The 11,648-nt window shown below is 42.6% G+C and overlaps 2 protein-coding genes across 2 annotated transcripts in view; one reads left to right on the forward strand and one right to left on the reverse strand.

Annotated features, from left to right (window-relative positions):
• Window positions 1-5,996, reverse strand: part of ADAM9 (ADAM metallopeptidase domain 9) — a 109,916-nt gene extending 103,920 nt beyond the window's left edge. The window contains exon 1 of the mRNA XM_065899822.1: window positions 5,698-5,996. Within this exon, the coding sequence (XP_065755894.1) occupies window positions 5,698-5,794 (97 nt within the window). The 5' untranslated portion in view covers window positions 5,795-5,996. The remainder of the gene's footprint in view (window positions 1-5,697) is intronic.
• A 159-nt stretch (window positions 5,997-6,155) lies between these two features.
• On the forward strand, window positions 6,156-10,800 carry TM2D2 (TM2 domain containing 2). The gene is made up of 4 exons (XM_065899996.1): window positions 6,156-6,599; window positions 7,433-7,520; window positions 9,196-9,311; window positions 10,328-10,800. The coding sequence occupies exons 1-4, from the start codon at window positions 6,373-6,375 to the stop codon at window positions 10,539-10,541; spliced, it is 645 nt and encodes a 214-aa protein (XP_065756068.1). The 5' UTR covers window positions 6,156-6,372; the 3' UTR covers window positions 10,542-10,800.
• Window positions 10,801-11,648: the final 848 nt, after the last annotated feature.

An 11,648-nucleotide genomic window follows, 5' to 3' on the forward strand; every position in this document is an offset into this window, starting at 1 on the left:
GAGTGTTTTTCTGTGCAATGTACGATAGTTAGGAGCATCCCTGACCTCTACCCACCACTGGCCAGAAGCACCACCAGTGTGACAACTAAAACTATCTTCCAGATGCCTTCTGGGGGCAAAATCACCCCCCCTGAAAACCACTGGTATAGAGTTCACAATGAAAACTAAAATCTTAATACAATCAGCTCCATGGAAAATACAAACTATTTTATCAGAATTTGACAGAATTTGATGCACACCATCAAAAGTCACATTACTAGAAAACATGGGCTGGAGATAAAAGTAAGAGTTGAGGGCTTCCCTGGTGGTGCAGTGGTTAAGAATCCGCTTGCCAATGCAGGAGACATGGGTTCCAGCCCTGGTCTGGGAAGATCCCACACACCACGGAGCACCTAAGCCCGCGTGCCACAACTTCTGAGCCTGAGCTCTAGAGCCTGCGAGCCACAACTACCAAGCCCGCGCACCACAACTACTGAAGCCCACGCACGTAGAGCCCATGCTCCACAAGAGAAGCCACCGCAATGAGAAGCCTGTGCACCGCAATGAAGAGTAGCTCCCGCTCGCCACAACTAGAGAAAGCCCGTGCACAGCAACGAAGACCCAACACAGCCAAAAATAAATAAATAAAATAATAAATAAATGTATTAAAAAATAAGAGTTGAAACATGAAACTTAAAGTGCCTTAAATTTAGTAAAAGGAAGAAAAAGGTGTTAGTTGCACTTCTTTCTTCCTTTAACTCCTTAGATATTTTTACGTACTGTGTTTTGGAGGAAGCCTAAATACATGTTTTGTAATAGCATCTGAGAAACTGAGTCCCCCTAAAAATGAGTCCCCTTACTTAGTTTATGATTAATCTCTCTATTCAAAACTTTATCCCCTTTCTTGCCCTCTCTGACCTCAATCCTGTGCTAACTGAACACTAATCAACCAGAGTTAGATGACTGAGATTGCTATCGTTGATAACATCATTATGTGCCTAAAACTGCTATTGTAGATACTATCATTCACGTACAAACTGAGGTTGCTTCTCCAGGGCAAGATGCCCTCATAGACCCCCAGCCGTGGACCACCTGGTCAGAGAACGTAAACCAGAGGCATTCTGACTCCCAAAACCAGGATTAAGAAATGTCAGAAGATGATGATTAATCCCAGCATCTTTGTTCTTCCCCTTTAAAAAAAAACAAAACAAAACACTTCACTCAAAAAGCCAAGCTGGAGTGGATCTGAGACTTATCTTCCACTCTCTTGCTTGGCGCCCTGCAACATACCCTTACTTTGCTGCAAACACCCGCTGTCAGAGTTTGGCTTTCTGTGCCCTGGACACAGAAGCCCTTCCTCGGTTACAACTGTAGACGGATATAAGTTAAAAGAATTCTACCTAATTGCAAAGCAAACAAATGTAAACCCTCAGCCAAGGGCTTTTCTCCTTTCCTTCCCACCTATTGTGTAAACAAAGAACCACGCTTAAGTACTTTCACTATAGAAAATAAACCTGGGTTTCACATACAAGATGAAGAAGATAATTCTGTTGTCTGAGTTATTTCTTGAAGAGAAATTGCAATTAGATCCATAAATTGCTGTATTTTGGGCCATATCTTTCCATTCCATTCACAAGGTCAGTGCCCAGTAAACATATATTATATATTAATAGCTATCTCAAACATAATTATAATTTCCACTGTTACGTCCTACATTCTGACATTTTTTGCGTTATAATTTGTTTTTACATTTACTCAGTTTTACATTTAAAAAGAAATAGGGCTTTTGCTATTGTTTGTTTGTAAGTGGCCCTTTGGGAAAAACACTCACCATTTATAAGATTTAATGCCCTAAAGAATTTAAATTCCTCTACCAAGGAATTTAAGTTTCTTGAAACCAAGGATGGTACCTTACTCATCCCCTATTTCCTGCACTGGTACAGTAGATATTCAACAAATGTATTGAGTAAATGACCTCTTTTGATCTTTACAGCTATACATACATAGATCTCATAATTGCAAATTATCCTGTACAACCTAAAATAAGCTTTACTTTTTATGATTAGCATCTTTCATATCAATTTTCCACAAATCCTCACGGCCCACAATTTGTCATGTTAATACAATGCCACATTTCATTGTATTACTCTGGAATTGACTGCTTACCCTCCCCTCGGAAGCAGCCAATGTGTCAATGGATGTGGAAGAGGCTCTCCCAGGCTCTCCTAGTATGAGAGTTCTTAGGGGCTACTAAAGGAAGGGGTACGGGGAACCTTCCAAAAATGAGTTAAGCCATAAAAAAATCTCATTAAAAGGAAAATGTGTCAAAGGGAAAGAAGCATTTCCCATGTATGGGAATGGGTTTTATCCTACAGTAGAACAAATGTTTGGCAGTGACATCATTTTTACTTATTATAAGCTGAAATACTCTAATTCTTACGTTAAAATCAACATAAACCGATATGAAAACAACTGCATATTTAATAACTGACCAAAGTATTTATAAGTGAACTTCTCAGGTTCCCTAACTCATACTTGAAGGGTGCGATTCAAGCAGTACCCGACACATGATCATTTTGGGGAAAACGATTTGAAATAACACTTTCACAAAATGAAAAATAAACTACAATAATATATGAACAAGACTATACAATTCAAAGTGCAATTCAATTTAATTGGGTCCATGTTGGCCCCATTCAAAGGCAGGGTGGTTGGGAGGTTAGTTACTGAGATACCTAGAGGACCAGATTTACTTATGCGGCAGTTCCATAGTTCTGACACAAAGGTGGCATAACTCCAAGACTCTGCTATATACTAGGCATCAAAGAAAAAAAAAGAAATATCATGAGGCTATCTATGTCATATATTTGAGCTTGTGGCTATTCCAAGAAAATGCTTCCGGTTACTTAAAGCTTGCATCTTTGGGGGGATTCTACCATAAACTAGGATTTAAAAAAAAAATATATATATATATATATATATATATATATATATATACACACACACACACATATAAAGTCAACTTTGGTAAGGTAAAAATTATTTATTTATTTATTTAAATTTGGCCTCGCCACTCAGCTTATAGGATCTTAGTTCCCCCAGCAGAGATTGAACCTGCACCCCCGGCCGTGAAAGCACGGAATCCTAACCACTGGACCACCAAGGAATTCCCGGTAAGGTAAAATTTAAAATGTGTTTGGAAAACTGTCTTGGAACCCAGCCACTTGTTCTGTGCATATTTTAATTATAAATGTTTTATTTTTTTACATAAAAGTGAAACTCAAATTACCTTTATATTTAAAAGACTACATTCTCCTATTCGGCACAAACATACCAAATCCAAATAATTCACAGGCACCTAAAAACAAAATTAGTACAGACCTAAGTTCTTACCATGTAGTTCATCTTATGATTCACCATGAGTAAGTCTTAAATCTCATTTCTTCTAGAATTCTAGTCTTGAAAAAAAAAAAAATTCTAGGTCTGCACATCATAATCACTATCTTAAAAGAAGAAATCAGATGAGGTTTCATACCTGCCTGATTCCCTTTGTTATTGTTCACAATGATACAAAGTTACCTTTGTCAGCCCCAGTTTAAAAAAATATATAACGTTTACTGTGTCAGCTTTTGAGAATTTATACTACATTTCCTCATCGACACAATGTTATAAATGGTAAAAAAAAAAAAAAAAAAAAAAAAAGATCCTACAAAACCTATTTAACTCCTAATGTAACCAGATGTGTAGGTGGTACTTACTGAGTACGCAAATTCCTCTTTCATTAGCAGAAAAGGTTTCAGTGCTGCTTTAAACATCCTGTATTGCAAAAATTCGGTCAGCTGATTTTGGAAGAACATTCCCGTAGGGAAACATGAGTTGACTCACTGCACACTAGTACAAAAGCCTCTTAACTGCTCTCTCCCAGCCTCCAGTCCCTCCCTCCTATATTCTGTCCTCTACTGTGTAGCCAGTTATATTAATCGCAAATCTAGTTATGTCACATCCCTACTTAAAAACCATCCTGCCCAAAGAACTTCCTCCAGGGTAAAGTCCAAACCCCACAGCACATCACAAGAAGACTCTCCCCAGCTGATACCAACCTTGGTTTTTTCCGTGCCTCCCTTCCATGTAGACTGCCTGGTGACATTCTCATCATTCCCTAACTATCCTCATACCTCTCCATACTCTTGCAAAAACCCTTCTGCTTAGAAAGAATTCCTATTCCTTTCCTTGAACATTCACCTATATAGATCAGTTCAAATATCACTTTCTCAATAAAACCTTCCCCTATATCCCTCAGATAGACTCAGCACATTTGGTCACCTTCTGCCCCTCCACAAGCATTGAGCTTGGTGTTTATAGGCATTTGATAAACGCTGACTAAATTTTGAAAGCATACACATGCTTCAGTGAGGGACTGGCCACAAACGGTTAAAGCTGCTGTTAAAAAACATAAGGATATTCCATCCATCTATATACGGGTATGCAATAAACAGAATCATGGATTACTAAAACTCCAGATGTTTAACCTACTTCCCCTTAAATGTTGGTAAATGTTAACCATATAGAATATCACAGCAAAAACAGTCTCAACCATAAAAGATTTGGTAGCTTCCCATCAATAAAGTTTCAGTATTTGGAGCTTCAAAATTCCTGCAATGGGGCAAATTTACCTAATTGAAAAAGAATAAACCAAACATAAGAAAAAACTTAAATTTAGTCCTGCACTGAAATCTTCACCTTTGAACAACTCTCAAGATAAAGATTTAGTAGAAACCCCCACTCTCCATCATACTCTATGGCTGATAAAGAAAACACACCCGTGCAAACAATAATTTAACACGAGCCAAAATAAAGAAAGAAGGTGTTTCCAGAAAGAAGCTAGTGTGTTGGCGGTTTGTTTCCACTATGTTTGGGTATCTCCAATACAAATACCTTATATATTCAAGGTTAGTTTCACAAGTCAAAAGCGATTTCACATAAATGATCTAATTCTCACTGTAATCCTGTGAGTTAAGCAGAGCAGGGATTATTCGTCCGTATTTGAGATATTACCAACCCAATAAAAAAGAAGATAAAAGACCGTTTGTCTATAGAAATGTAGCACTTCGTTTCCAAAAAAGTATTCTTACTACAACAAAACGGCCCAAGAGAAAAATAAGAACCCCCCCATTCCATCGCTAAATTTAGCTCTGTGTACCTAGTGGTGACTCTGCTAATAAAATGAACATCAAAATTTCAAATCATATAACCTGGAGCAAAAGTTCCATCTCCCGGTCTGCTTCCCAGTGACATTGACTGTACAAGCAAGAGCAAGCTCCATTTCTCAAAGCACTTCTCAAAACCTCCACGCGCACCCAGCCTCCAAGGCTCTCAGCCGAGCCCCCGAGGTCAGGGTCGGACCCAGAGTCGCCCCGAGAGGGTCTGGGGGCCCCAGCCTTGCGCGAGATGGGGGTGGGGCGCGCCGCAAAAGGCTCTGCCCAGCATGAGACCGAGGACGAGGAACCAGACCCGAGAACAGTGCCGAGAAGAATTTGGGGCGCCAGACCCCGAGCCTCGGGTCCGAGCACTGTCCACACACAGCTGAGTGGCTCCGCCTCCGACTCCGGGTTCAGTCCCCAGGCCAGGCCCCTCCACTCCCAGGCACTACAGGGTAACTCCGAGCATCCCAGCCCTAAGAAACGCGAATCCCAAAGGGTCCTGGGGGCGGACACCCACCTGACCGAGCCCCACCGAGGGCTGGGCTCACCAAGCCGAACAAGAGCAGCCACAGGAAGCAGAGGGTCCCAGAGGGCGAGCCCGCGCCCGATCCCATCTCGGCCGAGTCCGCAGGTTCCCCTCAACACTCGGTCGCCCCTGCCTCCGCCCGCTCCACCATTTCCCAGCCCTGCCGGGGCCCCAGAGCTGGCAGCGATGCGCGCGCTCGGCACTGACGCAAGTCGGCTCTGGTCCGAGCTCGCTCCCGACGCGGCGCTGGCTACACTGACGTAGAGAGCGATCCGTCCCCGGCGGGAGAACGGACTTTCTATCGGGCCCCTAAGACCCTCACTAGTCTGCCCCGCCCATCACTATCCGCCCCGCCTCCTCCCTCCAAGGCCCGCCTACTTCGGGGGTCGAGGGAGCCCATTGGAGGAAGCAATCGAGGCAAAAGAAGGCGGAGCGTGAGACCCAGAAGCGGAATTGACAGGCACAAGTGAAGCGCAGCCCCGCCTCCTGCGCAGCCTCTTCTTATTAGCTGTCGGGGTCGGGCGGAGCGTCGAGCTGCTCTCCCATTGGCTGTTTGGCGGCGAGGAGCGGGGCTACGCGGAGAGGCCTGACCAGGCAGGGCTTGGGTCGGCGGTGCCGGCCGGGGTTTGAGGTTGAGCCCGGGTCTCCGCCACTGGGCCCGGGAAGATGGTGCTGGGTGGTTGCCCGGTGAGTTACTTACTCCTCTGCGGCCAGGCGGCTTTGCTGATGGGGAATCTCCTGCTGCTGCATTGTGTCTCTCGGAGCCACTCGCACAACACTACCGCCGAGCCCGAGCCCACATCCGCTGGCGCCGCCCACCCGGAGAGCTCCACCGGCTCCGCGAGCTGGGAATATGGCGACCCCCACTCTCCAGTCATCCTTTGCTCTTACCTGTAAGCTACGCAGTCGTCGAGGCGGGTGTAGATGGAGATGGGGCCTGGGACATATGGGTGTTATGCAGGGGAGAGGAAGGGAGAGAGGCAGGCTGCTTTTTTCTCCCAGCCCCTCTCCACCTGAGGACCTGATAAGTCAAAACGCGGGAAGTAAATATCGTGACAGGTTTCTCACTCGTCTCACTCATGCAGGGGAAAACCCTGTGTGTCGATGGCAGATCCTTTGGGATCCCCAAAGAGGAGAACTAGGGAGGAGTGACATCATCTAGCCTCCGGAAGAAGTATACGTGTTGTGCCTTCTCTGTCCTTCTCCCTTTAACCTAAGGAGAAACCATCGTAGGTGCTGCTACTGAGTGGGGCACAATTGGAGTAAGTTATTTGTACCTACAAGGCACTTCCTTACAAAAAAAAAAAGAATATCCTTACTGTTGCAGAGCCAAGTCAAAATTTTTAACCTCTCTTCTAAGTCAAATAAAAAAAGGCGTTTGGGAAATGCAAAGAGGGCTGGGAATCCTTTGGCTTCAATTTTGCCCTCATACCTTGTGGCTGTTTGCCTAGGGAAGAGATGAAGCCATGGCAGAGGTAGAATCCGTGTAGAAATAGGACCAGAAACACGCCCCTGGCACAACCAAAGGGTCATTTGGATGGCTGTTTGACCGGCTGTGCTTCAGCCTACCTGACAGCATTTCTTGTCTTGGGGAAGAGTCAGAATGAAATTAACCCCCAGAAAACTTAAAGAAATTTCTCTTGCCTGTTTTGATTATATACATGTAAACAGCCATTTGCAAAACCTTAGTGATGATGACAGTCATGCTCTTACTGGTGATTTACAGACCCGATGAATTTATAGAATGTGAAGACCCAGTGGATCATGTTGGAAATGCAACGGCCTCCCAGGAACTTGGTTATGGTTGTCTCAAGGTGGGTTTTTGTTTTGTTTTATGAGCAAACTCTTCCATAGAGAAATAGTACTGGCTAAATGCTGTTACAGAAAAGTATAAGGGGCATTAAGTTACCTTTTTGTAAAATTCATTGGAATGACTATTACTGGAAATTTTCAGCATGGCTAGGGTCAGTGGCTCAACAAGACATTTAGTTTCCTCAGGAAGAAGCAGTCTCTGTGCCAAAACTACCCAGGTGCAAAGACCAACCTGTCTTTGGTTCCTTTGGCCATTGAGATTGACAGATTTGGAACTCAAATATCACCCCTGACAGTCCTTCAAAGTATGTACTTTCCCAAAAGAGCAAAAGAAAGGTGTAGGCAGTTTCTAAAACTGATGATGGATTGAGCAGTATCTTTGTTACACATGCATTTGGGGCAAAGATCCTCTTGCCAGTGACCTTTCTTTTCACCACACAAGCAGTTTCCACTGTGTCCTTAGGAAATAGGTAGGGTCTATCAGTGTATGTCTTTGTAGGAGGTTACAGCATTCAGGAGAAGCCTTTGATAACAGTGGCCTCTTGGAATGGAAAGAAGCCATTCAGTTCCATTAATAGTATCCCTAAAGCTGGATGCATGCTTCCCAGTCAGTCTCCCCAAAACCAGTGAAGTTCACATACTTCCTCCCCACTGTGGACTCACCATTATGTTATATTATGCTACATAATGCAAGTCAAGACAGAGTCAGCTATAAGAGAATTATGGAAAATATTCTTTGTGCTAAATCAGACACAGAGGAATAAACCTGAAAGTAGTAAGGCCAAAAAGGCCACTCTTACTGCAGTCATGTGTAAAGAAATATTTTTAATACAATGAGATTTTGTTCTATGGATAATTACTGATAAAAGTTTGAGTGAGTATTGTATAGAGATCACTTACTTTTACCCATTTTCATTAAACACTGGGTTGATCCTGTCAAGGTTCTCAGACTGTCACTTCCCCCAGAAGTCCTGGAGGAAAAGTATACAGAGCACCCGTGTCCTGGGGGAGGACCCACCCCTTCCCTTTGAGGAATGTTTCAGCAAAAACAGTAGTGAAGCACTTAATAAGGTGCCAGTGGAGAATGTACAGCTGTGCTTTCTCTGCAAGCATTCAGTTACACAAAGGGTCAGAGGTCCTGTTCTGAAATTTTTTTCTGGAATCTAAACTTATACTATAGATGTATTACAGACATCTGAAAATCACAGTTTCATGACCGAAGTAAAGTCCTGAGTCAGCTGATATTCTGAGTTCTTTCCTAATGATGTTGGTTTATAATATGTATAAAACAGACCTCAACTACACATTGACTTTTTAAATACCCATTCCCAAATGTTCAGTAATGTGCTCTTTTTTCCTGTAAATACAGGATAAAGTGTTGTGTCTATTCTAAATGGCATTTAATGAAACTGATTATAAACTTTATTATATTATTAAAGAAGACAGTCATAAGGAAAGAAAAAAAGAGTTTATTTAAAACAATGTACATTTAGGATGGACTAATGTAAAATCACTTGAAGCATGTCACTGCATTCCTTGCTCTTTAGCATAGCTTTACCTAACCTTTGTTAGAATAATTATTGTTCTGAGTCAGCTTTTACTAATATAAAGATATATTTTGTGATACTTGCTCTGGTGAGTTTGATTGGTTGTTTTGTTGTGGTCGTTCTTCCCCAGTTCGGTGGTCAGGCCTACAGTGATGTGGAACACACCTCCGTACAGTGCCACGCCCTGGACGGAATCGAATGTGCCAGTCCTAGGACCTTCCTACGAGAGAATAAACCTTGTATAAAGTAAGTGTTTCTCTGAATGGAGTAGTTGTTACTTGGATGGTGGTAGAGCTGTTTCGTCATTTCTTGATGTGACTTTTTCTTTTACTGTTAAGTGTTAAAGGGGCAGCATGATTACGACTGTGCATGCTCCATGGACACCAACAATGTAGTTATAACAGAGGGGACACTGGACAGGAGACCAGAGGCTGTGAATTCTAAATGTCTCTTTCACCAACCAGCTAAGGACCTTTGGGCCACCCAGAGTCTCTATCCTCTCATCTGAAAAATGAAGGAGTTGGACCAGATGATGTAGCTCCAAAAGTCCTAGGATAGGCATAAATCCTTTGCAAACAGCCTTAGATTTTCAGGAATAAAGATTTTATTATGAAAAGTATGGACGCTTCTCCCTGAAAATCAGGTATTACCTTAAAGAATTAGGGTTATTTCTGTAAACTCCGCTTGAAGGCACAGAATTTACGTATACCATTTACTAATGGAGAGTCTGTGACTGTGTTAAGTGATGCTGTTAGAGCATCTGCAATTGATTGTTATCACAGTACATAAGACTGTGTACAGTCTTATGTACAGTACATAAGACCTTACAAAGAAGTCCTGTTGTTAGGTGCCACAAAACAGCAGAAAAGGAATATGGAGATCAGTGTTCATTTAAGGGAAGGTAACACCTCATTAGAGAACTACATTCAGAACTGCAGCCTCCCTCCGGAGAGGAGCCTGTGTAGGAGGGATGGGGGCCCAGACTCCACACCTACCAGGATACCTATCTTGCAAATGTGCTTGATAGTTTCTTGTTCAGTCCAGCTCTGTATTGATTCCTAAAGGTCCTCCATACCTTAGCAAGTACTCTTTTGAGGGTCTAGACAAACTAGAGATTTTCCTTTTTGGGGGCGGGATGGGGGGCAGTTAAGAGGTCACAGAGGGACTGCCTCACCATCTTTTCACGTACGTGAAATTCACTAATCGTTAAGTGTTTTCATTTTCACGTGGTAATCATCTTCCTCTTAATTCCCTTTGTGTAGGTATACCGGACACTACTTCATAACCACTTTGCTCTACTCCTTCTTCCTGGGATGTTTTGGAGTAGATCGTTTCTGTCTGGGACACACTGGCACAGCAGTAGGGAAGCTCTTGACACTTGGAGGACTTGGGATTTGGTGGTTTGTTGACCTTATTTTGCTTATTACTGGAGGGCTGATGCCAAGTGACGGCAGCAATTGGTGCACTGTTTACTAAAAAGAGCGGCTACCGTGGCCCAGAGAGGTAAGTCTCCTGAATTCATCTCTACAGGCTCAGAACTCTTCCTTATTATCAGACCTGACCATTGCCTTCCTCTTTGGAGGGAATGGCTTTGGTTAGGAAGGTTTCTTTGGACTGTGGATTTTCAACCCAAACTTCACCTTGCAGACTAGAAATGACAAGCAAACAGTATTGTGGGTATCAAGTTTGCACCTTTCCTCATATACAAAAAATATAAAGGATAGTGATTAACTTATAAGCTGCAGGAGGGTTTCCATACACTTTATTTCTGTGCGTTGCTGTATAATCAATCCTTTGGAGCAAGTGGACCCAACAGGATAAGCAAAGTGAATATTTTTAGCCTTGTGCCTTTTGCGACCCTGAGTCCTCACGCGGTGGAGATCGGAAGCTGAACCAATGAAAATCTTCAGAAGTAGAAATGACGATGGATTTTAATTACACTGAAATTCTGAGTTTCTGAGTTTAAATTGCAGAATAAATGTTGCCAACCTGGAATGCTCGTTTGGGTGTACTCAGTAGGTAGAATGAAACTCAAAATTATATTTGTTGTGTTTAAAGCTAAGCATTTGAACTGAGCCTGATAATAAACCCTATTGTTTCATCATTATTATGCCTGAGAGGGAATATATCCAGTACAGTAATTTCCTCATTCCAGTTATGTTTTGGATAGCTGAACATGGCTGAGTTCAGCCATCCTCTTGGCAGACTTTTCCTATCAAAAAAGTAGTATTTACCAGTTTAGAGAGCCCATGTTGTAGACTAGTAAAAAAAAAAAAAAAAAAAAAAAGATTTCACACAAGTAACTGTAAATCTGTTCTTGATTAGGTAAGATAATATGAGGGGCCTCAGGCCCCTGGAAAGAAAAGCAGACTCTTCCTTAAAGGATATTACTACTGAGTGCTGGGTAGAGTTAGGATTGATCTGGGGGGGCAAAGAGAAACTGAACACATTCTGTCAAAATAAGCATGGTACCAAAATCTCTCAGTGTGGGCTATAGCAATCAGTCATAGGAAAAGAGACAGCCAAGGTTTCGAGTTCCCAAATCACTGGGACTAAAAGAAAATGTTCTGAATTATAAGTGGT

The sequence above is a fragment of the Phocoena phocoena genome, chromosome 21, assembly GCF_963924675.1.
Source record: "Phocoena phocoena chromosome 21, mPhoPho1.1, whole genome shotgun sequence".
Taxonomy (NCBI): domain Eukaryota; kingdom Metazoa; phylum Chordata; class Mammalia; order Artiodactyla; family Phocoenidae; genus Phocoena; species Phocoena phocoena.

Coding starts and splice junctions, on each gene's coding strand:
- TM2D2 (XM_065899996.1), top strand. CDS start 6,373: ATGGTGCTGGGTGGTTGCCCGGTGAGTTACTTACTCCTCTGCGGCCAG. Junction 6,600..7,432: donor GTCATCCTTTGCTCTTACCT/GTAAGCTACGCA, acceptor GGTGATTTACAG/ACCCGATGAATTTATAGAAT. Junction 9,312..10,327: donor GAGAATAAACCTTGTATAAA/GTAAGTGTTTCT, acceptor CCCTTTGTGTAG/GTATACCGGACACTACTTCA.